We start from the raw sequence: 24622 nt of genomic DNA on the forward strand, positions 1-24622 counted from the left end.
CATTCTGCCAAACAATGCATGAAACTCAGGTATTAATATTTTCCTCCTTTCGTAGACAAGCCTACGTGCTTCACAGTCCGGTAGAATCTTAACTACCCCAAAAGCAGACTTGGAGTTTGATTCAGAGTTAGATGTCAACAGAAAGTCCTCAGATTTCTGGAGACGTGGTAAATGATGGACAATGTTGTCGATTAATTTATTAATGGGGCATTTATCATTTACCCTATAGACTAAGGGCCTCATTACGAGTCTGGAATTCCGACCACTAAATGACAATGCTGGAGGTTGGGCAGCGAGGGGACCGCTGCCACCACCAGGAACATGGTTCCTGACTGGGTGGCGGCGGTCAGAGTCGTGTTTGGCAACCACCGCAGTGACTTCAGCACTGCTGTGCTAATCACGAGTTCTATTTCCACCAGGTTTTTCATGGCGGAGACCCCGCCATTAAAAAGGCTGGCCAAAAGACAGTGCGGAAAGAGGGCTACGGGGGGGCCCTGCATTGCTCACAACTGTGTTGTGGGCAGTGCAGGCCCCCCCCCGCCCAGCACCCTTGGAATATACACTGTCTGCTATGGCAGACAGTGCGTATTCCGAGGGTGCTGGGAGCCGAGGCCAATGCCACTGCATCGTTTCCACTGAGCTGGCTGGCAGAATACTCCGCTTTTGGAAGTTTCTGCCAGTTAGCCCACTGGAAACTTTTAATCGGCCCGTGGGGGAGGGACCAACAAATTTGCGGCGGTCTCCTGTCCATGGGGCTGGCAGGCCAATGGTCAGTTCGCCAACATCGTAATGAGGCCCTAAATCTTCTGGATTTGTCAATTTGGAGGTCACTCGATTTTGTTGTACTATCAGTACCCTATGTTTTTTTTTTTTCGATCATTGCTTTGTTAGGTGATCACACAAACAGATGCTATACTGTAATGCTCCCACCATGGTCTACAATGGATTATAAATCCACATTTCTCCAGGCAAGGAATGGAACATATGTCTTTATGTAAAAACCGGTAGGCTACAGAAGTGCCCAGTGTGAAGAGGGATGTATGTTACAATATCAAGTGAAAAAATACCATTCTGTCATAATATCATATGTATGGAGAATATTGAGCACCAGAACATTCTGAAGACTAGTATAGGTACGTATAGATTGTCTACTATAATACATATACACTGAAAAATACAAACGTTAAAGTGATGTTATAGTTAGGTGAAAATAAGCAGTTCATTGCAAACTATGCAGATTCACCAAAGGAAGGTGAGTAACTGCGTTAGGTCGTCAACCTCTGTAGTGAGCCTACTTAAGATCCAGATTTCTAAAAGTATCACTCCTGGTGTATGTCACAACATCCTATGCTGTCGAGTCCATATTGCATCTCAAGGTGCTCTGTGCTGCATCAAAGACTATCTTTTCCATATGGATAATCCCCTTACATGTGTTGAATCATATATTTATTTGCAAAAAATGTGAACTATTACCCACTACAACGAGACTGTACCTGCACTATAAAATAAATCCTTAAAATTACGAATAATATCATAAAACATTAAATTATAGTGTAATACTCCTTCACGATGTGGACCATTCAGTAGCAGAGATTTGTAGGGTTCCAAGAGTTTGTTATCCAGTCATTCCAAACTTCCAGACATCTACATGCAAACCTCACCAAGGCATTCCACCCACAGGTCAGACTGAGCTCCCTACAGAACTCCTGACACCATCACAGTCTCTTCCTCGGGCGGATAGAAGTCCTTTAGGCTCTCGCTCTGCATGGGTCTGCCATTGCTGCTGATGGCCCGCTGGTTGATCCGTGTTAGGATGGTGACCCTGCGGCTGGACAGGCTGCCATTTGAGTTCTGTCTCCGGAGGGTGCGGCGAGAGGACCGGCAGCATGAGATATACCCAAGGACATCCTGCAGCACACGACCGCTGAAGAACATGTAGATCCAGGGGTTACAGCAGCTGCTCAAACTGGCCAGCAGCATGGTGATGGTAAAAGCGAAGTCAGACGACTCTGAAAGCAAGAGGAGGAGATTGTTTATAAAACTGCATTACTGAAATCCATTGCTATATCATTAAACATGGCTTAAACATTCCCCAAGTCGGGGAAAAGGGAAGCTGTTGCTGAGACCTGTCTGAGGTAGACGTCGCAGCATGCTTAGAATTTGCTCAAAATGTGACAAATTCAACCCCTGACTACAGGCCCAGCTGAAAAGGGAGTGGTTGTCCAGACCTGACTGGTACACAAAGTGGCATGGCAGAAATTGACATTTTTCAGCCCATGACTACGGGCCCAGCTCCTCCACACACTGAAATAAAGACTCATGTCGAGAGGAGGTGCCAGACATCAAAGACCTGTTGTTGCTGCCCAACAGGTCCCAAGAATCGAAATTACCAAAATGTGAGTTTTTCAAGTCCTTTGTCTGCTTCCAAAGACAGGACTGACACTTATATTGCTAGCTGTCAGGTGAGAGTCAGTTCAAGATGCCTGTGGGCAGAGCATTATCGAAGACACAGTTTGCCCTAAGAACTCTTGCTCTCCCTGTGACTGGCTCTGCCTCCTGGAGTGCAACCTTCTGCCCTTTTATGGTCCCCTTCAGTGACTACTGTACATGTCAAGCTCTTGCCGTGGGTGCACATTACGTTTCTGCTGTGATGCTGAACAGTTCTCGTCTTGTGCCCTGTCTGTAACCAAGGTAGGCCACTGGCCCACCAGGCCAATTTTCTACTTTATGTATGGCCCACCAGGACAAAATAATGCAAATTGAAAAAGTCCCTAGACAGCTGACAGACGCCCCAGGACAAGGTTCAAACTAGCAAACGGGCTGCCGAGTGAAGTTTTCAGTTGTTGAACAATTATGACAGCTGTACATGAAAATACCCTAAACAAAATAAAGGTAATGGGGAGTGAAGATTGACTAATGCGTTCATAGTGATACACCATGTAACCTAAAAAGAGAGGAATTCATTAGTTCAGGTATGCCCTAATAATCTTATTTCATCACTGACATAATCACTTAATCTTCACCATCCCCGACACACACACTACTTTGTGGTGTTTATAATAAAAAGTTAGGTCTTGAATGTAGTATACTGTAATATTTTGGCTTTCGAATTTTTAAATTTGAGCATATTTCCATTTAGGGCGTCCCAGGAGTGAATCTTATAAAATATTTAGGAAGACTTATGATTAAGAACAGTAACATATTATGTAGATGTTTGCTAATTATGTCGTGTAATGTAGGTTTAACGTTCCCAAGCATTATTTAAGATTACAGTTTTGTCTACGATACTATAATATTTGTGTGCACCAGAACTGAGAAAAACAGTTAGACATTGAACAGAATTTTCTGCCATTGTTGGGTAAGTCTGACAGCTTACCTATGCTGCCTTGGGTAGGCACTGCAAATTCTGCAGTCTTTAATAATGCTATAGAGTATTCAGTGTTTCATGCTGCGCTCTCCTTTAAAGTGTAAGCTATTTTTTGATTGGGTAGAAAATTGTTAATAACAGACACACTGTACAGCACGGCCCATATCCAATAAATAAATTACACATGCGAAAGTTAAGCGTTAATTCCTAAGGGACTTAATCTGTTTATACGTAAACCAATAATGATGATTCATTTTCTTCACAGCGATCCTGAATCTGTCTAGCAGAACCTATAGCTGAACCCTGAATATGTACAGCAAAGACATCCTATGAAAATCGCTAGCAAATTTAAACATCGGGTTTTCCTATGAACACTCACTCCAAGTCGTGTCCTAACTCAGTGCAGTCTCACAAGACAGAACAAAATTGTGTCATAGTTTTTTTTAAATTAATATGTGTTTCTTCAAATCTACGTTTGAACAGTTTTATACGTCGTTGTTTACGGGCTCTTTGGAATTCTTACAAAAGGCTGGTACTTTGCAAGTTCATGAAGCAGTCGCTCTGTAATGGAGCTATCAATGCAAGAGAGTTGTATACTCTTATATATACACGAGTTGTCAACAAAGAGCTGAATGACTTAACCTTAGGTAGGCCATGGCTAGTCCTCCGGGCTCCATATATATTTGCAGCATGGACAGTTTTATTTGTGGAAAAAAATGAAAAGGTCCCACAAATATTATAAATGATTTGAGCTACCAGTAACACAGGCGTTAGAAAAATATGCCCACCACAGGATTACAAGGGCTCTTTTTCCCAAATGTTAGAGGTAATTTGCCATAAAAAGCACACTTTTGTAGAAGCAGATTATTGACCGAAGTACTATATTTCTTGGTGAAACTGCTACCTACCTGTTTTGGCTAATATGACTTTCTGTTCATTTCCCTCAACCCTATGTATGAGTCACCCACTACGAATTCTTAGGAATTAACAAAAAAAACAAAAAAACGATTTCCAGGTAATGTATTTGGAAAAGTTTGGTTATGTCCTGTCCATCCAGCCAAAAATATTGGCTTTTTCAATGATCAAAATCTGCCTTTTGCCAAATAGATTGCTTCAATAGCTGATAATTATTTTGCCATCTTTTCCTTAAGGAAGGTGATCAAGAATATGGCTGCATGTCTGATTCTGAATCTTCCTTATCTCCAAGGCCTGCACTGGTTACCAATCAAACAGCAAGCTACTTTCAAATCTTTGTGCTTAAGTCACAGAGCCATATTCAGATCAGGTCAAGTCTATCTTAAATCAAAATTCTAAATATATTACCACGGGTGTATCCTTCATTCTTCATATTTTTGTGTCTAACATACCACTGATCAAACATTAAAAATGAGGTAGTCATGCGTTTTTGAAATCTCTGGAATAAACCACCCTTCCATTTAGATTGACTCTTTGTACACTCATCTCCAAGAAAATGCTGAAAACCTGGCTTTTCTGAAATATCTAGTATCAATTTATTTTGCAGGTCCAAGCACCAGGACTCCTTTGACAGTAATTATTGCTCCATGTAAATCACTTAGCATCATAGATCGGTTAGATCTAGTGCTGATTCTGGCTTTATTGTGGTCTGGTGGAAACCATTACCCACAACTAGGTCTCTAGATGCTCACAGTAGAGGCAGACAGACAACACTACACAAATATTTAAGAAGACTAAGACCTGACAATACTGAAAAAGGTAGAAACTGACTAAAAGGCCAAAAGACTCAGTTTCAGACATTCAGCCTGTAAGCTATGAACATTAAGATACCAGAAAAAGCTGTCCATATAAAAAAGAAACGATTTAAGTATTTTCCTAAACAATACATGTTCAGTAGAATTTTGTAGATAATAATGGGGAGAATTGTAAACTCTAACACTCACAGTTCCCAATGTTATATCTCCTGTTCTCTGTTTAATGGTATCTCAGAATACCTATAAATCTGAGCTACATTACTCTAGGCCTCTTACATAGTTTACAGCTATTACGACCAAATAATGGAGGAGTAAAGGATGAAAATGGTCCGCCACCGGTCCTGAACGCGCATTGTGCCTACTAACCCATTCCTTTTTGAAGAGAAGACTATGCCAAGTGAGGTCAGCACTATTTGACCCAGAAGTAGTCCATTTCCATTGGCCCACAAACATTGGGAGCCTGATGCACAAAGCTGTGTGCACACATGGCTTAATTTACGAGGATAGATCCACATTTGGAATTCTCAAAATGTGAATTTACACTGATATTTATATTTATTCACACATATGTTTTCGTGAAAGTGAATCTTCTATCAGTGGAGTGGAGATGCCATGCAAGGGCACAAATACTCCGGGAAGTTATACACACCCAATGGTACCATGTCGGTGACCAATCACAACTTCTTCACAGCCCGTTCCATGCTTGGAAACGATGGATAATTACTCCTGTTAAGAACCCGAGTAAATCATGGCAATAGTCGAAATCAGGTGCGAATAACCTCAAAATTGTTGATGGTTCTGAAGAAGGGGTTTCTCCACAGAACCAAACATTTCTCTTACTGTAGCACACACAAAAAATAAAGTGCAGTTGCACTGCCGTATTGTATTTACACATGCGTAAATGCACACTCTGTGCATGTATGCATGCACAAATGTTTTTTAATTGTAGCAAATGGAACCCTTGTGAAAAATCCAGGAGTACTACTGCGATTCTGTCACTGTCACACCTTCTCTTAAGCTTTCCTGGACTCCTTTGTGAACGGCAACAAGTTTTTACTCCATATGCAATGTAATACATCTTTGGTGTTAGTTTATGAATTGTGCCCCGATACTTTTCACCTTATAAAAAGAGGATGTTTGTCAGACAGAAGCTCGGTGTCCTTTTTTATAATTTTATTCTGGCAGTACTGAAGTGGTTCCAGTGAGCATCTGGGCTGGGAAAACGCTATCGGTAAATCAGTTGTCCATGAAATACACAACAAAGGACCCCGCAAATGGCTTCTGGTCATGAAAAATTGTAGTGTCGGTGGTTATCGATTAGACACACGAAAGCTCTATGAAGGAATTTCTAACAACAAATATATCAAATAATTCTAAGATGTAGCAAAATAATCCCATGATGAACACTTCAAAGCCACTGAGCCACTAGATGGAAAACTTTTTTCCCTGAAATGATTGGATTTTAAAAAACTGCCTGAATCTCGACTGTCATTAATTTAATACATGGATGTTGGTCACGACAAAGGTTCTAGTTCCAGTCTGTTTGCACTGGAATACAGCTCGATCTCATTTTGACCTTTATTTCAGCTATATCATTACAGGTGTAATTTATTTTTAAGCAAAGGTTAGGAAAAGTATGAGTTTGTATCTTGAAAAACTTTGATCAAGACATCAACGTATTTGTTTTTTAATTTGTTTGGTGTATGTTGTGTAAATAATTGTTTGCTAAGAGTATATTGTGATGAATGTGGCAAAATGATTTAGGATCCATGTTTCGTCAAAGTCTTGTGAAGTTATTTAACTGTTGGACTAAGGAACTCACATTTTGTATCTTTGATTAGAATTGATATAATGCGATTTTTGAGATGGAATAAAAAGATATTTTTATACAGATATGTCATCTCTTCTTAGATTTCTCTGTAAGGTAGAGCTGACAAATTACATATAACTTTTTGAGCACTGAATTGGGGCCAGCTGTCCCTTATCAAATATTTAATAATAACATAATTTTCTAGAAGCATGACCGTACAATTAATGTCGAATAAAACCCAGATATAGATCTGGGTGTCATTGATACTGGAACTGAATCCTATGTACAATACAATGATGAAAGTAACTAGCTTGAACATACAGCAAGTAAAGTCTACAGGAGATAGCCATTTGGGATTACCCCACTATTTATGTATGCATATTTGTAGAGCACTGCCTTTACTCATTAGCAGCAGAGTCTCTAGGTGCTTCTTTTTGGATCTGCTGTGACATTGTTTGTGACCATTATTGTGTAAATATTAATGTTTTCAATGATTTTCAAAACATTTGTTTCTGTTCGCAAGTAAAGAGGCAAAGGAATTGCAGAATTTAGGGCCTATCATAGAGAAGACTCTGCCGCCCTATTTTTCAAGGTTGATTTTAAGGACTGTAAAGTGGAATTTACTTGATAATCTGAGAGCTCATAAGGGCTGATGTTACTCCATTAATGTGCAAAGAAAGGACGATTGATTCCATGGTGATTTTTGTGCACACAATATTCCGTCTTGAATTGGATTCCTATGGCTACTGAAGCCGATGAAGCTGTTGTGAATATTTTGTGACATGGTCTGATTTCTTCCGATTCAAGATCAGTCTAACAGTGACGTTTTGAATTCACAGGAAATGTGCAGTGCATTTCTTTGGCAAGCTGTAAAAATTGCATTTTAAATAGCACTAGCCGAAAAATGTCTTTGGGGAGAAGGATACAAAGTCAAGCGACATAGAAGACAACTGAGTCAAAGAGATAATTGGAACTGGTACATCCTCACACAAGCACTGCATAAGTACTTCATGACCCGAAGTGTTAATCCTTTCGAAAGAATCAAAAGGCTCAAAACCACCATTCCTTTGCCACAGTAGTTTCCAGGAGGTTATTGCTCACTGCAGCAAGAGCTGTTGTGATGCTGTTGCCTTCTGGTCTAAATCCCAAATGTGGGCTAAACAATACCTACTCTAACTCATAACATTCGTAACAACATGAGTTTTTGCCTCATCAAACAGACAGGATTTACCTAGCTTTATACTATAAAACCTGTTTACTTTACTAAATATACCGAGTCATGATCTACGGCTCATTCAACTCCCGGGATCTACCAATTCGGCATTCTGGCCATGTTTTTTTTCATCCCACAACAAGGACTGTCTCCTTTTTTAAATTGTTGCAACTATTTTGTTGTATCTGGCATCCTGTGTGGTCCCTGCAGTTGTGCTCTAACCATACTAAGGAGTTTTTGCTACACATTACAAATAAAGAGAAGGGATAGGAGGATTCTATGGTCCAGTGTATACCCTCCAGTCAACCTGATAATGAAATATAATACACTGTTCCAAAGCTAACGAGAGGAAAAAAGAAAGAAAAGGAAAAGGAGTCCTGATAGTCAGGAGCAAGAGTCCTCACACACCGCATTTGGTGTCATGCTTCATCATCGGACAGCTCCTCGTCAGGCCGGCGCTGCAATGCCTGACGGGCACCCCCCAAAGGGGGGCTCTTTGCCGGAGATATTTTTTGTTAACGATGATGCCGCGGAACTAAGTATGGTTCCAAGAAAGAGGACGGAGAAACAAGAGGAAAAAGTAAAATTGGCTCAAGACCTTCACTCAATAATTTATTATTTGCTGTTGGGAAATGGCCAAGATTAAAAAAGTAACATCGGAGTGACACAAGAGATAATGCTCAGACACTCACACAACAATCAAGATAGAGGAAGACGGTGATTATCCGAAATCCCTTAATGTATGGTCAATATGCGGTCAACATGTTTCGCGTCTCTTATGGTCCAACAGGATCCCCTGACGCTTCTTCAGGACCTACTTAATCATTGGAATTCTCCAATTGAAAACAAAGGTGAAACAAATTTAAGCTCCTACGATCTAGCGCTCCCAGTCAGAACGTCGTCAGTCACTTACTGGAGGTCAACCGGACTGGCTTTCCTTTCCTATCAGTCACCCATCTCCATTAGAAAAAGGGCTTCATGGGATCACGCAGGCCTGTTGCCCGGTTCACAGTGAATTTGTGAGACAGCCGGCTCTTCGAACAGCACCTACCCCTGCGTCTGCGTTCCCGGATGTCCAACAGCAAATAATAAATTATTGAGTGAAGGTCTTGAGCCAATTTTACTTTTTCCTCTTGTTTCTCCGTCCTCTTTCTTGGAACCATACTTGGTTCCGCGGCATCATCGTTAACAAAAAAGATCTCCGGCAAAGAGCCCCCCTTCGGGGGGTGCCCGTCAGGCATTGCAGCGCCGGCCTGACGAGGAGCTGTCCGATGATGAAGCATGACACCAAATGCGGTGTGTGAGGACTCTTGCTCCTGACTATCAGGACTCCTTTTCCTTTTCTTTCTTTTTTCCTCTCGTTAGCTTTGGAACAGTGTATTATATTTCATTATCAGGTTTTTGCTACACAGCCAGACCACTCAGCCTGCCTATGAAAATCTGGGCCCTCTCCTGTACCTAGGGCTAAGTTCCATCCCCTGGTTATCTGTACCTAGGGCTAGGGGGCTTTCCTTGCTCTTGTCTTCAGGTAAGGAGTACTTGATGGTTGTTGGTTGAGGCTTGTGCATCCTCATTCAATCAGAGAGTGTGGCCCTGGGAACTCAATGGGAGGTGGAACATCGTCATGGCATGAGCAGGTCTCAATGCAGAACTATGCCCGATTCTGCAGTTCCAGCAAAGTTGGGACATCGTAACTGAGCAAACATTCCTTGGTTGGTTCCTATTCTGCCCCTGCAAACTCCACAGCTTTACCATTTTTGGAGTCATGAAAGGGCTCTCAAATGCTCTTACAAGTCAACAAGAGGACATACGAGGCAATTGAGTACTCCTTCTCTTCTTTAAACTTTGCAAAATGGTTTCTTCTGGAAGGTGAACAACTCACAGTAAGAGTTGCTGCTTCATTTACTTTTCATGGAGGCCAAGCTCTTCACACCGTAGCTGGAGGACCTCATTAAGTTATCAGTGATGACTATAATCTTATATCAGTCCTGATGCCCACTTCCCACAGCATGGCTTTTTCACCATGCAGCATGGGCCGGGATACTTAGAGGCCATCTCCCTGGCATCTTTATCTCCTGGATGTGTTATGTCTCAGATGCATAGGCCTTCACTGTGACAGAGTAGAGATCCTGTTGCTTTAGGAGATATTTCCCCTTTAACTCAGCCCAATGATGGCCAAGACTATGTCTGGCTCTGCTGCAGGAGATTCAGGACATCTAATCGTCAGTGCTGGATCACCATTTCGAGAGTAGGGTGCTCCAGATTGGAAAGCCTTCTGTTCCCAGAGACTTCACAAGGATTTTGGTAGCTCTGCTGGGAATGTCTCAATCCCAAGAAATACAAGATGTTTCCATACTTGGCTTTAGCTAATCTGTGTCTCTTTATCCATTGGGGTCTCAGTTGTGCATCACATCTTGGAGGTGCTCAACCGTACGGGTTTCTTCTCAAAACATTGAAATCTAATCTGTTGCCTTAAAAAGAACTGCAGCCCGATCGGGTGGCATTTTTTAGAATGTCTGTTGTTACGTCGCTGACTTCTATCTTGAGATGCAGTACATCAAGGTAAGTACATCAGTAAAACCTTGCATCATTGGTCTTTAAATTAGGAGAGCCTTTACCTTGTAAGTACACATCTCTGAACCCTAAAAACATCTAACTACCCCTAGAAATGACCCATCCCTGAACATTAAAAACGTCCTACAACCCCTAAAGACTACCCATCACAAAATCTTCAAACTCATTACTATAACTAAATATTTCCCATACCTGAACCCTAAAAACTCCTTCCTACCCATAAAGACAACACATCCAGGAACCCTGAAAACACCTTACTACCCCTAAACACTATGCATCCCTGGACCCTAAAAACACTTTGCCATTAAACATTACCCATCCCATGAACACTAAAAACCCCTTACTGCCCCAAAACTACCATTCCTAAACCCCAAAAAACCTTGCTACTCATAAAATCTACCCAACCAGAAACCCTAATAACTTCTTACTACCACTGCCCTAGCCATTTCTGCAATCAAGAAACTCCTTATTACCCCAATCACTACTGCCTTTTAAACACATAAATAAAAACCTTAACAACTGAAAATCTTATTCTATTACATTATTTATTTGAATATAAAAAAAAAAAATATTTACAACAATCTTTAAATTGTATTTTATTTCTATATAATAAATGCTTTAACTATTAATTAACTTATTTTTAAAATGTAATCTGTTTTTTTTAATTTAAAAATACAGTAAAATTAATTTGCATTTAAGCTATGGAAGATGTACAAAGTCTCCTCTCCAATGTGCTTTAGTAGTCACTCATTGGAAGTTGATTTCCTGAACACAATTTGAGGTTTTCAGTCATCCCGAATTTGCTCTCAAACGTACTCAATTGGCCAGCCCCTTACACTCAGTTAGCTTTACTATACATCTTGGATCATATCATCATATCATAACATATGTCTTATAGAGCGCATGGCTACCGTCAGGGTTTCCCCCACTGTGAATCAGAACAAGCACCTGCCAGTCTGCAGTAAGTTCATCTAGTTGGGATAGAGCCAGATTTTAAGACTTTTCCTGAATTTGACTTCATTCAGCTCTGTTAATGTAGTTGGTAGCGTGTTCCACAGAAGTCAGTTAAGAGAGGAATCTTCCATCCCATTTGGCCTTCAGAATGAGAGGGACTGATAGAAAGCCCCTGTTGGAGGATCTTAAGGTTCTACTCCTATTATATACTGTCATAAAGGCTCTAATTAAGTGGGGGCCTTTTCCATTTTCTGCCTTATGAATCACACAAAGCACTTTAAATTTGATTCTGTGTTCCACTGGAAGCCAGTGTAGTGAGATCAGAGCTTTCTTGACTGGGGGCCCTTGAGGTAATTTAATAAATTGTCTTAGCTGCAGCATTCTGCAATACCTGTAGTCTTTTATGGACTGCTTTAGGGGAGCACAGATATAGAGAATTTCCAGAATCCAGGCTAGAAGAGATCAATGTCTGGACTACCACTCTTCTGCAAGAAAATGGTAACAGACCCAATTTTTCCTTAGAGTGCTCAGCAGAAACAAGACCAGGTGAGTTTATTAACTTGGGCCTCCATCGCCAAAGAAGTATCCAGACACATTCCTAGACTTTTTATAGGTGAGATCGGGGTGGGTGGTGTTCCAAGACAGTTGGACCATCCTACTAAGGTTACTGGGGTAGGGTTGTTTCTTAAAACTACCACTTTGGTTTTGTCCCTCTTTAATTTAAGAGGTCCACCCAATGGGTCACTTTTTCTAAGCATGGGCCCAACTGAGATTGGGAACCTTCATCTGGGGCAAAAGAGACGATAAGCTGAGTGTCATCAGCATATGAAACAATGGACAGTCCAAATTCCTTAACAATGAAGGCTAGTGGTCGAACATAAATGTTATACAGAATGGGGCTGAGTAGAACCATGCGGGACCCAACTCTTCAAAGGAACCACCTCGGAATAGTAAAGAGGTTCCCAGACCTGAATAATCTATCTGCTAGAAATGACAGAAGCCAGTAAAGAGCCACACATCCTATGCCAGTATCCTTCCCCTTTAGCCCAGTATCTGATGGTCAACCATGTCAAAGGTTGTGTTTGGGTTGAGAACAATGGGAGCTGCTCCTCCCCTATCCAAGATTTGTGCAACCTCCTCCGTAACTACCAGTAAAGCAGACTCTGTTATGTGCTTCGGTCAAAAACTATTTTGACAGCCTTCTAGCAGCACTTCTAGAAGTACTTAGAGAGATGATAGTTGATATGTTTTTGTAAGATTTTCCCAAATGTCGGCAGCAGAGACATAGATCTGAAGTTCCCCGGGCAGGCAGGGTCAAGAGTTTTTTTTTTTTTTAATAAAGGTTTAATCACAGCATGTTTCCATGTCTGTGGGACCATACTTCTGGAGATTGAGATGTTCAATAATTCTCTTATTGTAGGTAGAATCTCATGAATTCCTTGTAAAAGAATGTGAGGAGGAGCCGGGTCTAGTGGGAGCCCAATTTCACCTTCCCAACCAACTCAAGGAATGTTTCTTGCGTGACTAAAGGAAATTTACCCAAACAGTCAGTCCCTCGCATCAGTGAGCCGGCTTCTGGGTCAGTGCAGGAGACCACTATACTTTTTTGTAGTTCACTTTAGATGTGTATAGATGCAACTAAAACCAACCTGTACACAGCATCTCTCCTCAACCTAGGTTAATTACTTGCCCCATGTGATATAGCTCACTATGCTGGGTGGCTGACTCTCTCTCCTTTTATGAAGGGCGCTGGGGATGAATAGATACACACTCAGGAAACACATGTTTATGAAGCCCAGCGATGCATACCGAAACATGGCCAATTCTGAGGCCGGGGAGAGGCATACATTGGTCCAGTATGACATTTTGGAGATGTTTATTAAGGTAGCTGCTTGTAGTTTGAATTTGGGGGTGAAACTGTGATGAAACTGAGATGATCCAAACTCAGGCCCTCATTACTACTTTGGCAGCCTTTTTCAAAGACCACCGAAGCCGCTGCATCCAGCAGACCGTTAGTGCTGGCGGTCTGCTGACTGCCAAGTCATTGGAGGACTTCCGCCCATTTATGAGTTGTAAGTCCGACTCTGTCGGCCTGGGCGACAAAGCTGAAGAGGCGGGTGCATCGCCGGCACCGCCACGGCAGCAAGACTTCGCCCATCATATTACGAGCTGTAATACAGCTTGGCGGAATCTTGCTGGCATGGTGGTGCTGGCAGTGCAAAACAGCCAGGACCCATCCCCTCCTGGACGACAAGCTCGCCAGAAAAAGTAAGGTGGTTGTCCGAAGGGGGGCCAGGCTGGAGGTGCTCACCACCGGCCGCATCGGAGCAACGGCACCGGTGGCCCAGGCTGCGTTGTGGAGGTTTGGCTTCTGCCAAACCCCACAACTTGTAATGCAGCAGTCTTTACCGCCAGCTCCGCAGCAGTAAGCCGCCACAGCAAGGGCCTCATTCTTTAGACAGACTGCTGATCTAAGCAATGTATTAGGTACAATGTGTCTTCCTTTCTTGTGCTTCTTAACGTTTCTATAATTTTTAAATAATAAAACACAATTTTTATGTATAAAAGAAACCTGTGTTCCATCTAACTGCATTTCGGGTCAATTCCCACTCTTTGGAAAGGGACTGGCTTTATGTTCAAGATGTGACATTACAGCACCTGCTAAAATGAACATTGAAGCCCTGATTACTGTTGCTCTTCGAGTTAGATTTGAAGGGACATTTTGGGCCTGCTTTAGATATTGGCGGAGGGGTTACTCCGTCACAACGGTGATGGATATCCCGTCCACCAAAATCTAAATCCCATTACATCTAATAGGATTTTGATTTCGGCGGATGGGATATCCGTCACCGTTGTAAAACAGTATCCTCACCACCAATATCTAAATAAGGTCCTTTGTTACAGGTGGTTCTGGAGCATCTCGACACAGGCACCTCTTGTACTCCTTCTACTTCCTAAGTCCTGACCATGGATGACTATGGCAGGTGTTGATGGTTGGACCTGGGGGACACACCTTCACAGGGTATCTTACAATAAAGCATTTGTACTTTTTTTCTTTCAGAGGGTTTCCTGTTGAACCTGTCTGTCTCCATCTTATGGACTCAAGTGGCGCGCTGTCTTTTAGGCAGTTGAAGAACTGGCTTCTCAACTCTAGAAGAGTTTCTTTAACAAGCTGTTTCCTCTTGGAGTTTGCCCTTGGTACTCTAGGGGCTGCAGGGTGCTCGGCTGTTGATGGTCAACCTGACATTTATTACCACCAATAGACTTTTTTTTTTTTTGTGGTCATCTCCTCAGTGTGCAGGCTCAGTGAAATGGACACTTTAGTATACTATGGGGCAGACCTCTTTTTTTCTCAAAGACAATGGTTATTCACAAAGATGCAACGTTCCCAGTGTTCTTTCAATTTTTCATTGACCCAAAAATGTAATTCTGCTTGTGTTCTGTATGGATCAATCTTCTCAAATGGGGAGATTGCACTCTGTGGATGCATATAGGGCTCCTTCTGTGTACCTGTACATCTGTGCCATTTTTGGCAAGTCTGCTCTCTTTTTGTCATGTAAGGTTTAGCTGGCTCCATTGCAACATTTAGTTGCTTGACCCGTTTGGAAATTTCTTTGGCATGCCAGGCATCTGGGTCAGTTTTCCCCAGTTCAATCCAGTCATTCCCTTTGGAGTGTGTCTATTTCCTCACCAGCCTTCAGGGAGAGGGGGTTTCCATGAAGGACATTTACAATGAAGTCATCTGTACAGCATTCTATCCCACTCTGAGATGATGGTGACCTCTTGACAGATTTTGGTTCTCATGTATTGGTCTTGGTGGCCCATTCATTCTGTTTTTAGCTTTGAACATTAAAGCCACAAGGTGCTGCATTCTATGTGTTCTGTGTCTTTTTCCAGTTACTTGTTGGGTAATTGTTCTGCTTAGGTACAGCCACATGTGGCAAAGACTGGGATGAGCAAGACAGACAAGGAGGGGATGTCCCACTTACTTACCAAAATCTTCATTAATCTGAGTCCTAGTTTTCCTCATCGCATTCCTGACTATATGGCCCCCTCCCCTGCTCTCTTTGTTTCAACCACACTGGTGGTAATGTTCCTATGTAATTGGTAATTTAGTATGACTTGTAAGGGGATGTTCCTATTTGATCCCAGCAGTGTGAGCAGACATAGACAAAGTCTAGGAATACGATTCACTCTTGATGTCAACGACTGGACTCCGAGAGGTTCTGTTGTGTCCCCTTCTTTATTGCCAGAGTAAAGGGTGACTCTTAAGTGTCTCCTTAATCCTTAAAATGGTCTCATTTAGCAGGAAAGAACACAAACGATATCTTGTAGTTCTTGATTGAAAATGAAGATTAACACTGAAGCGATTAGTAGGGCACCAAACTCCTCCTGACATCAGGGAAAAGAAAAGAGCCAAGATTATTAGCCTGAGGTGGAATGCAACAGAAGTTCCACCTGGTAGAAGTGAACCTCAGGGGAAAAAGTGTAGAAAAGATCAAGAATACATTAAAAATAACGGAAGAATGTATTGCAGCTCATTCCTCACTTGGAAAATCCTACTTATGTACAGTTCAAACAGGAATAAACAAGACAGGAAAAGACTCAGTTTCACCCTGGATTCAGATCTTCAGATAATATCCCATGGAGAGACCACCATCCTGGAAAGGGCAGTTTATAAGATTTGTCCCTTTCCGGGACATTGTGGTGTTCATTTGTCATGGAATGAAGATAGCCTAATTTGACATCCTTCGCCTAGTGCTGAAGTCTGCAGTTCCACTGCTACTTTTATGTCCATCATTCCACTCAGCTCGCACAACAACTGCTTGGGTGATTGTGAGCATAGAGATGCCCAGCCATGTACTGAGTGCAGCAACCAAACAAATCTCTGTCCAACAGCACAAGGAGCGCTCCTTTGTGTTCTGAAGGCACGTGGTTTCTGGTAAGCTCTCAGCATTGCTCTCAGCACAGATCTAACATCTCAAAGGATGAGGCAGAGAGGGCAGATAATGTTCTGTAAGTCACCTAGAGGCAGAAATCAGTGTAATATGACTAATGTTCTCAACAGGATGAAGAACAAAAGAATGAATCATTGCCAGTGGCTGAAAAACAGGCCAGGGTATCAAGGCAATTGAGATGCATAGGGAATACAATAGCAGTAGTGCTGGTTCTCCGTGTCAAATGCTATAAAAGGAGAGTTTAAACCAGTTTGCTGACTTGAAAAGGTTCTGGGAATCCTAATGAATGGATTTTTCATAGTTACATAAACAATTAAACAGCCTTACAATAATTTTGTTCAATCAATCAACAAGATTAAATTGTATTGTTTGTCTGAAAATGGGTTTATTGTATAGTCCAATATGATTCATGTACAAGAATCTGTCTTCCACAACATGGTGCTTCTGTCACTACACCTCTCTCAATCCACCTGTTTATTCATCTATTTTAGTTCTTCTGTGATATAGAGCACTGCATGTCTTTCAACCCTGCACCTCCTTGCAGGGGTCAGTTAACTATAGCGGTCCATTATCTCTGTCCTGAAATTAACAACTTTGTATAGGAGATCCCTGCATTATCAGAGGTGAGTGGACCACATTGTTGCTCTTATGTTTGAATAGGTCTAGACTAATTAAAGTTGAAAAAAGAAATAGGAGGAGCATACCATCTCTTGTCAGCTGTAAACTCAGAAAAATCACCAGTCCAGATGTGTATAGCCTCCTCTTAAAAAAAGAACAACTCCAAGATTTGATCTGTAACTCTACGTCTAAGTCCATTTTGATAAAATCAGATCGCCCAGCTGCACACATGAAGCTTATTTGCATCATATTTATGTCACAATATGAGTGACAAAACATCATCCTGCAATAATGTTACCACAATATTGTGAAGTGGGAATGCGGGTATGGTTTTACTATTCTTAACTCCACAAATACATACCTGGCAGATATGTGTTCAAGCTATAGATGTGCATAGATCTCTGCTTATCTTTATATCCTTACCTTCACAATACTGTTTTAGGCAATGTCCTGGCTAGAAAGTTTTGGCAAGTTGATATCTAGAAATCAATATAGAAAGATAGCAGAATTTGTGCCTGTGTGACAGGCGGTTAGTATCATGCAAAATGTCCAAAATGGCATCAACAGAAAGGAAACCAATCTGATTAATCTTATAGCACTGCAAAGCCATGTATTGAATTATGAGAAAAGAAGAGGAAATAAGAAATGATGTGGCCAAACATAATTTAAAAACAGGTATATTCAGTTAAATTTATGTAGTTAGGAGCAGCATCACATAGAGATTATAAAGGCACTCAATGTGTAACGCAAACACAGGATCCACTTGACCTGTAATTGGACCAATGAAACACAGGGATGTGAGGGCAGACGTGTACCATCAGGGCACTACAAAGTATTGTTAAAGATAAGGATCTCAAGGACATGTGAAGAATCGGACATATGAAGAATCAGACACATGAACCACAGGGACGGGATATAATATTCTGCATCCAACAATATGTGAGACAGATTGGACTACTGACTTACTACTAGAGAGGGTAGCACCTGGACTCATCACGTAACACGAATGGTGTGCACACTGTCTGACCACTCTCCGGTATTGCTAAAGCTCAAGCTGCTGGCAAAGCGGGCACCACATGCGCTGTGGCAGGTGTCACCAAGAGCACTGCTAGTAAGAATGTTTAGAGAAGAGATACATGCTGAAATTACGCAATGCTTTGAGGCTAACCAAGGGACGGTGAAGAGGCAGCCCACCCAATGAGAAGCGTTTAATACAGTGATGCGGGGCCACTGCATTGCTAAACAAGATGGGGTCTTCAAAGCACTGCAAGAGTAACTGCATAGAATAGAGAGGGAAATCAAGCAACTTGAAGCTGAACTCATGAGGAGTGACTGTGACCGCATTAGAGAATTCATATGTTGGAAAGTGCTGAGAACAAAGACAATTTTTTGGGCAAATATATTGGAGCTGGAGCATATGGAAAGGGAAAGAGGCTGGGGAGAATACTGACGACCATGGTCAAAAAAAGTTGGCTGTAGGCGATAATACTGCTATCACCACAGAGACAAGGATACCCTGTCTGAGGCAGGGGGATCACTAGTGAATTTGCACAATACTACAAAACTCTGTTTGGGTCTCGCTGCCACGCCGCTTCTGCAGACACACACATATGCCTGGAAAACATCGCAGTTGACTGGCTGGGGACTGTACTGAGGGAGTTCCTGGCACAGCCAATGACATTGGAGGAGGTCAGGGAGGATATACAGCACTTACAGAGCGGTAAAGTCCCAGGCTTTGATGACTTTCCACCCAACTTCTATAAGAGGTATATAGGTCTGTTACCAACCCTCCTGCTAGCACTATTTGAAGTACACATGACACTCAGCTGTTTGCCCCCTACAATGTGTGAAGTCTTTACAATCACTATTCTGAAGCCCTCTAATCCTGCGGACAGCTGCTACTCATATAGACTACTACCCCTAGTTAACTGCAATACCCAGATCCTAGCTGAGGTAATTGCGAAACGGCTTCTGCCCATAATGCCACTACTAACACTACCAGACCAAGCAGGTTTAATCTCCTGGAAAATCAGCTGCCCACAACTTGCGAACATTGTTTGCAGCTATACATCAGAGACGCACCGTAGCGGTGATCCTAGATGCGACAAAGACCTTTGACTCATTGGAATGGCCCTATATGTTTGGAATCTCTCTCGCATGGGCTTGCCTGTGTCATTTCTGACCTGGACACAGCTCCTAAACAAATCACCGACGGCTAAGCTGCTTATCAGTGGGCAGCTCTTAGACACTCTTCAAATCGCCTGCGGCACGCAACAGGTCACCATTATTATTCACAATGGCCCTAGAGCCACTGGCTGCCAAGCTGCAGCAGCACCACACCCAATGTGCACTGGCATTCAAAGACAGACCTCTGCTGTTATCCCTGTATGCAGATGACATCACGTTATAAGTTAAAAGACCCTCAAAACAGTCTTTTTCCCATTCTTAAAGAATTTATCAGATTTCATGCACTATCAGGTATTGAAATAAAGTGAAATAATTCAGCTGTGTTCCCACTCACTCCTTGTGAGCCTAGAGCCGAGCTCAACTTCTTCTGGAGTGGTACGAAACCCTCCCTTAATACTTGGGTGTGTGAATGTGCACAGATGTGGAGGATATTGCTAGACTAAAGTACAGCTGTGCCGTTAGTCAACTTGAACATCAAATACACCAATGGTTAAAACTACCACTCACAACGACAGGAAGGCTAGACCTAATTAAGATTCCAGTCCTCCCAAATTCTTGTACTACTTTGTTAATATTCCCATTGTCTCACATAGTAACTTCTTCCAGACACTCAAGTGTACCAGGCTGGCCTGGGGATGGAAAGAGACCTATACTCTCGTAGGACACACTGACCCAACCCTACAAACCAGTTCCCTACGTAAACCTACTACATGTGTGCACTAGCACATTTCACACACTATTGGTCCACCCATAAAAATATGTGGCCCACCTGGCTATTGAGCGTGATGTGGCCCATCCTACCTCCTTAGCGATGGCAATGTTGGTGCAACACTCTGATATCAGTATTCTGACATCAAAACAGTCCAACACAAAGCCAAGGCCTAGGATAGGCCGCAGAGGCTGGCCAGCTCACTGCTACTATACTCCCCTAGTACTTCCCTGACCCTCTACCTGCTCTTACCTATGACACCGGAAGCAAAAGCCGCTTCCAAACTGTGCAGTTTGAGAATCACAAAGTGGCGAGATCTAAAGAGGAATGTCACTACATTACATTAGGCACGTTTGGTGCACGTGCTGAGATTACCCCACTAGACTTATTTCTCTACCGCAGATTGAAATCCATTAGCCAACAGATCACGCCAAACTTCCTCCATGAACCTGCACAAATTTTGACTATTACAGATAATCATGGATGTCCACACCACCAAACAGCTCATACCAAGCTCTAGAGGGAGATGCAGGAGCTGAAGCCTACATGTGCTGAACTGACTAGAAATGGATGGGGGAAAGACCTTGGAGCCCCGTCTAGGTTGCAGTATGGAAATACTGCTCTGCCCAAACGGGAGCCCTCTTACCCAATAGCAGCCACCTTAGACTAATACACTTCCGATTTCTACACTGGGTGTATTATATCCCAGCTACATTATGTAAACGGAAATTGAGAGAAGACAATAATTGCGAGAGATGTGGAGCAACAGAGGCACACCTTTTCCATTTGGAATGGGAGTGTAGGTTCATCCAAAGATTTAATCGGAAGTGACAAAATCCTAGATTTGCCCATCGACATATCACCACTAGAGGGGCTGATGGGCTGGGTAAGGAACACAGGCAGGGCTGACAGGACATTCATTGCTCTGGTCTTGCTGCTGGCCAAGAGGCTTGTTGCAGAGCACTGGGGCAAAGGATGCACCCCAATGAAACACCACTGGCTGACTGAACTGACTTATTGTAATGAGCAGCTGGAGATCTTTGTGAGACTATTGCTGTCTGCTAACCGCCCAGAGGACATGTAGGCAGCCTTCAGGGGATTCCTGCTGAGAGTGGGAGAAGTGGGGACTAATATCGGAGCCCACACACCTACCACATAAACTGGACCGGATCAATGAGCTGGGGGAGAAATGCGTGTGAGTCGAGGCTTATATCTGTGCTGAGCTTGAAATGTGTAAACTTGGAACAAGTGTTCACATGGGACTCATTTAAAGAACAATCTAATACAAGAGGGGACTCCTGTATTGAATCAATCAAGCTAGAGAATATTTTCAATAAGACAGAAGCATTCCGTCACAAATGAATCTTAGTAGACGATCATTTACACGCCAACCAGTAATTCTCATAATCAATTCTTCTGAATTGAATTTCATTTCCAATAATCATAAACAACTGCATAAAACAGCCATGTGAGTAGGGAGACAGTAACTCAATAAAGACCCAAGTGAGAAAAAACAAAACCGAAAACAGTAAGAAAAAGTGAGAAATAACGTGACTGAAAACTGTCTATTGGTGTACAGTTAATAGTATTGACTACAGAAATCCACACCAGGGATAGTACACAGTGTATGGTTAGATCTGAGGTCCACGGCGTTTCGACCCTGAATGGGATATGAGGGTCCATCGGGACTGAGATTAACCTGGGGAGTGGTTCGGAGTTGCCTGGAAAGCCTGTGAGTTTGTTAATCATCAGGGTTTGATGGGTAGAGTAAATACATCAGCAATGATGCAGGGATGGCAAGCTAGTGTGCATGAACTCTGCAACTCTCTATTCAGAATTCATAAAGAGGTGGCCAGCACCACCAGAGTGCAAGAAGAAAAGAATGATTATCCTAACGGGGTAATACCCTCTCTCTGAAGTCGGGCGCTTCTCACGGGCACTTGGCAGTGGTGTTACAAAGGCCCCCGCAGCCTCTGTGGTGCGGGGAGGAGGGTTCGGGGGTGGAGGGGTCGTGCTCAACATTTTATCCTGCCATGACAGTTCTGGAGTGGGGACCCCTCCATATACGTTGCAGCCCCCCCCCCCCACTTAAGTTTCATTACGCCAGTGGCATTTGCCCCAAATAATCAGCGCCTTAAAATAAGGTGCCTCCTGGACCAGGAGTTTTGCGGGCCCCCGAAGGAATAAATACCGGCAGCCTATTTATCGTTACCGCAGGTATTACTGAAAAATTGAATAAATAAAGTTACATAAATCCAGTGAACAAGCTCATTCTCCATTTCTGTAAATAGTATGAGAGTCACTTATTAAATGGCCAGTGTGGCTATATTTATTTGACGTCTGTGTAGAGCTACTGGTAGCTGTAAATTTCATTGTTCAGAGGAAACAATCATGACTTAAAAAGTCTTAATAAAATGCAAACAATTATCTACGATGCTCCAGGTGGCTTTATGTCTTTCAAATATATGATGAAACAAGTAAGGGAAGAAAATAAGCATTGTACTTTAAAGATGCCAATATCACAAAAGAGGCAAAAAAGAAGGGGAAACAATTGACAAGTGTGGGGGTGTTATAAGGACTGTGGGTGGCGACGTGACTTTCAAAACATGATCTGTGATCGGGTTTTAGGAGACTAAGGCCCTCATTACAACTCTGGCAGATGGTGTTAATTTGGCAATAGCACCGCCAACAGACTGGCAGTAACTACCGCCAAATTATGACATTGGTGGTTTGGCTCATGCCACGACGGTAACGACCACCAGGCTGGAGACTGATGTCTCCAGCCTGGGGGCCGCCACTAGTCCGCCTGCGGGATAATGACCCCGCATACCACCATGGTTTTCGTGGCGGCTGTACCACAACGAAAACCATGGCGGTAGGCGCTATCAGTGCCAGGGAATTCTTTCCCTGGCACTGATAGGGGTCTCCCCCGCCTCCTTACCCCTCCCCACAGTCCTCCCCCAACAGTCACAGCCCCCCTACTACCCTCCAAAGCTGAAAGGGCCCCTTCCCCTCCGCCACCCCCCAACTCCATGGGCCCCCCATATATACCCCACTCACGCATGCACACACCACACACACACGCGCGAACACACATGCACACACGATACACCCCCGACACACACCATCCCCATGCATTCATACACACACTCACACACCCCCTCTATACACACAAAGTCACACCCCCATTCATGCACACACCACACAACACCCCCCGCCCCCCTCCCCTGTCGGACGATCACCTTACCTGTTTCAGTGGTCGTCCGGAAGGGAACGGGTTCCATGGGACCTGCTCCGCCGCCAGCACCCCGTCAGCACAACACCGCCACGCTGAATACTGTAACGTAATTCGGTGGGCGGTGTTGTGATGACGTGGCGATGACGGTGGAGCAACCTCCACTGCACCGCCGACGCCAGTATGGCCTCTGGCGGCTCTCCACCCAAATTATGGTGGAGAGTTGCCAGCAGTCATACTATGGTGGTCTTTGGTCTGGCAGGACTTCGGCTCTAAGAAGACCGCCGAAGTCATAATGAGGGCCTAAATACTAATGAAACAGGGGCGTAACAAATGCACCCTCAACCCCTGCGGTGTGGACGGGGGTTCCCTACACTCTAAACTACAACTGGGGGCCCTACAGTCCTAGCTGGCCAGGTAAGAAATAAAAAAAGGAAACAACCTAACTGTTGTCGCTGCTGCAGAGGACTGCTAAGTGGGAGTGCATTCACTGCACAGGCTTGTATTTCCAGTCATTGCATAGTAGGTAGCCCCCCAATTCGGTGATCAGTGTAGCAGCCAGTGAATTAGGTCATAGTTCCAAGAACAGAGAAACCTGTCAGAGGATGAGGCCCACTCAGTGCCTAATTTCAGCCGTTGACTTCTGTGCTCAGCACCATCACTTAATTGCCAGCACCAGCTATAGTGACAGTTCACCACATGGTGGTGCTGTCTTTCTAATTCTGAAATAAAAGTCTGAATTGTCACACTTGTAGGAGTGCGATGGTTAGTAGTTGTGTTGATACCTCCATTGGCAGAGCTAATAGGGAAAATAAGTGGTGCAGGCTGCAATAGCCTCCAGAGGAGGGCCTACACTTTTTTGTGTGCAAATTAAGCACTGGGACTACTGGCCATGGCAAAGACACATGGGAGGCATGTACAAGCAGGCATCCCAGCCATCTCTTTCATCTTTTTAAGTGTTTGTGTAGCACGTACTCTTTGCCAGTTAAGCAAATGCCATGCTCTGTTATAACAGCCCAATATAAGGTCTGGTGAGTGGTGTCACAGGAGGGCGAAGGGCGGTCCCCCTCATCCGAGTGTGGGTTTGCTGTATTGCTTCATTCCACCTCTCCTCTCCTTTGTACCCCATCAAAAAGGTTGTTGGAACCACAATGTCCACTGTGCACTTGCGTCCTATTTAGTGAATGAGCAAAACACACTTGTTTGTGATGTTAACTAAAACTCAGCTACTGAGCTGAGCCCACTAAACGCATCAGAGATCAATGGG

At 43.2% G+C, this 24622-nt stretch overlaps 1 protein-coding gene across 1 annotated transcript in view; it reads right to left on the minus strand.

The window, feature by feature from the left end:
• Nucleotides 1-1625: 1625 nt before the first annotated feature.
• Nucleotides 1626-24622, minus strand: part of AVPR1B (arginine vasopressin receptor 1B) — a 91487-nt gene continuing 68490 nt past the window's right edge. Inside the window, exon 2 of the mRNA XM_069242408.1 lies at nucleotides 1626-2009. Within this exon, the coding sequence (XP_069098509.1) occupies nucleotides 1696-2009 (314 nt within the window). The 3' untranslated portion in view covers nucleotides 1626-1695. The remainder of the gene's footprint in view (nucleotides 2010-24622) is intronic.

Source organism: Pleurodeles waltl, chromosome 6, assembly GCF_031143425.1.
Source record: "Pleurodeles waltl isolate 20211129_DDA chromosome 6, aPleWal1.hap1.20221129, whole genome shotgun sequence".
NCBI classification, from domain to species: Eukaryota; Metazoa; Chordata; class Amphibia; order Caudata; family Salamandridae; genus Pleurodeles; species Pleurodeles waltl.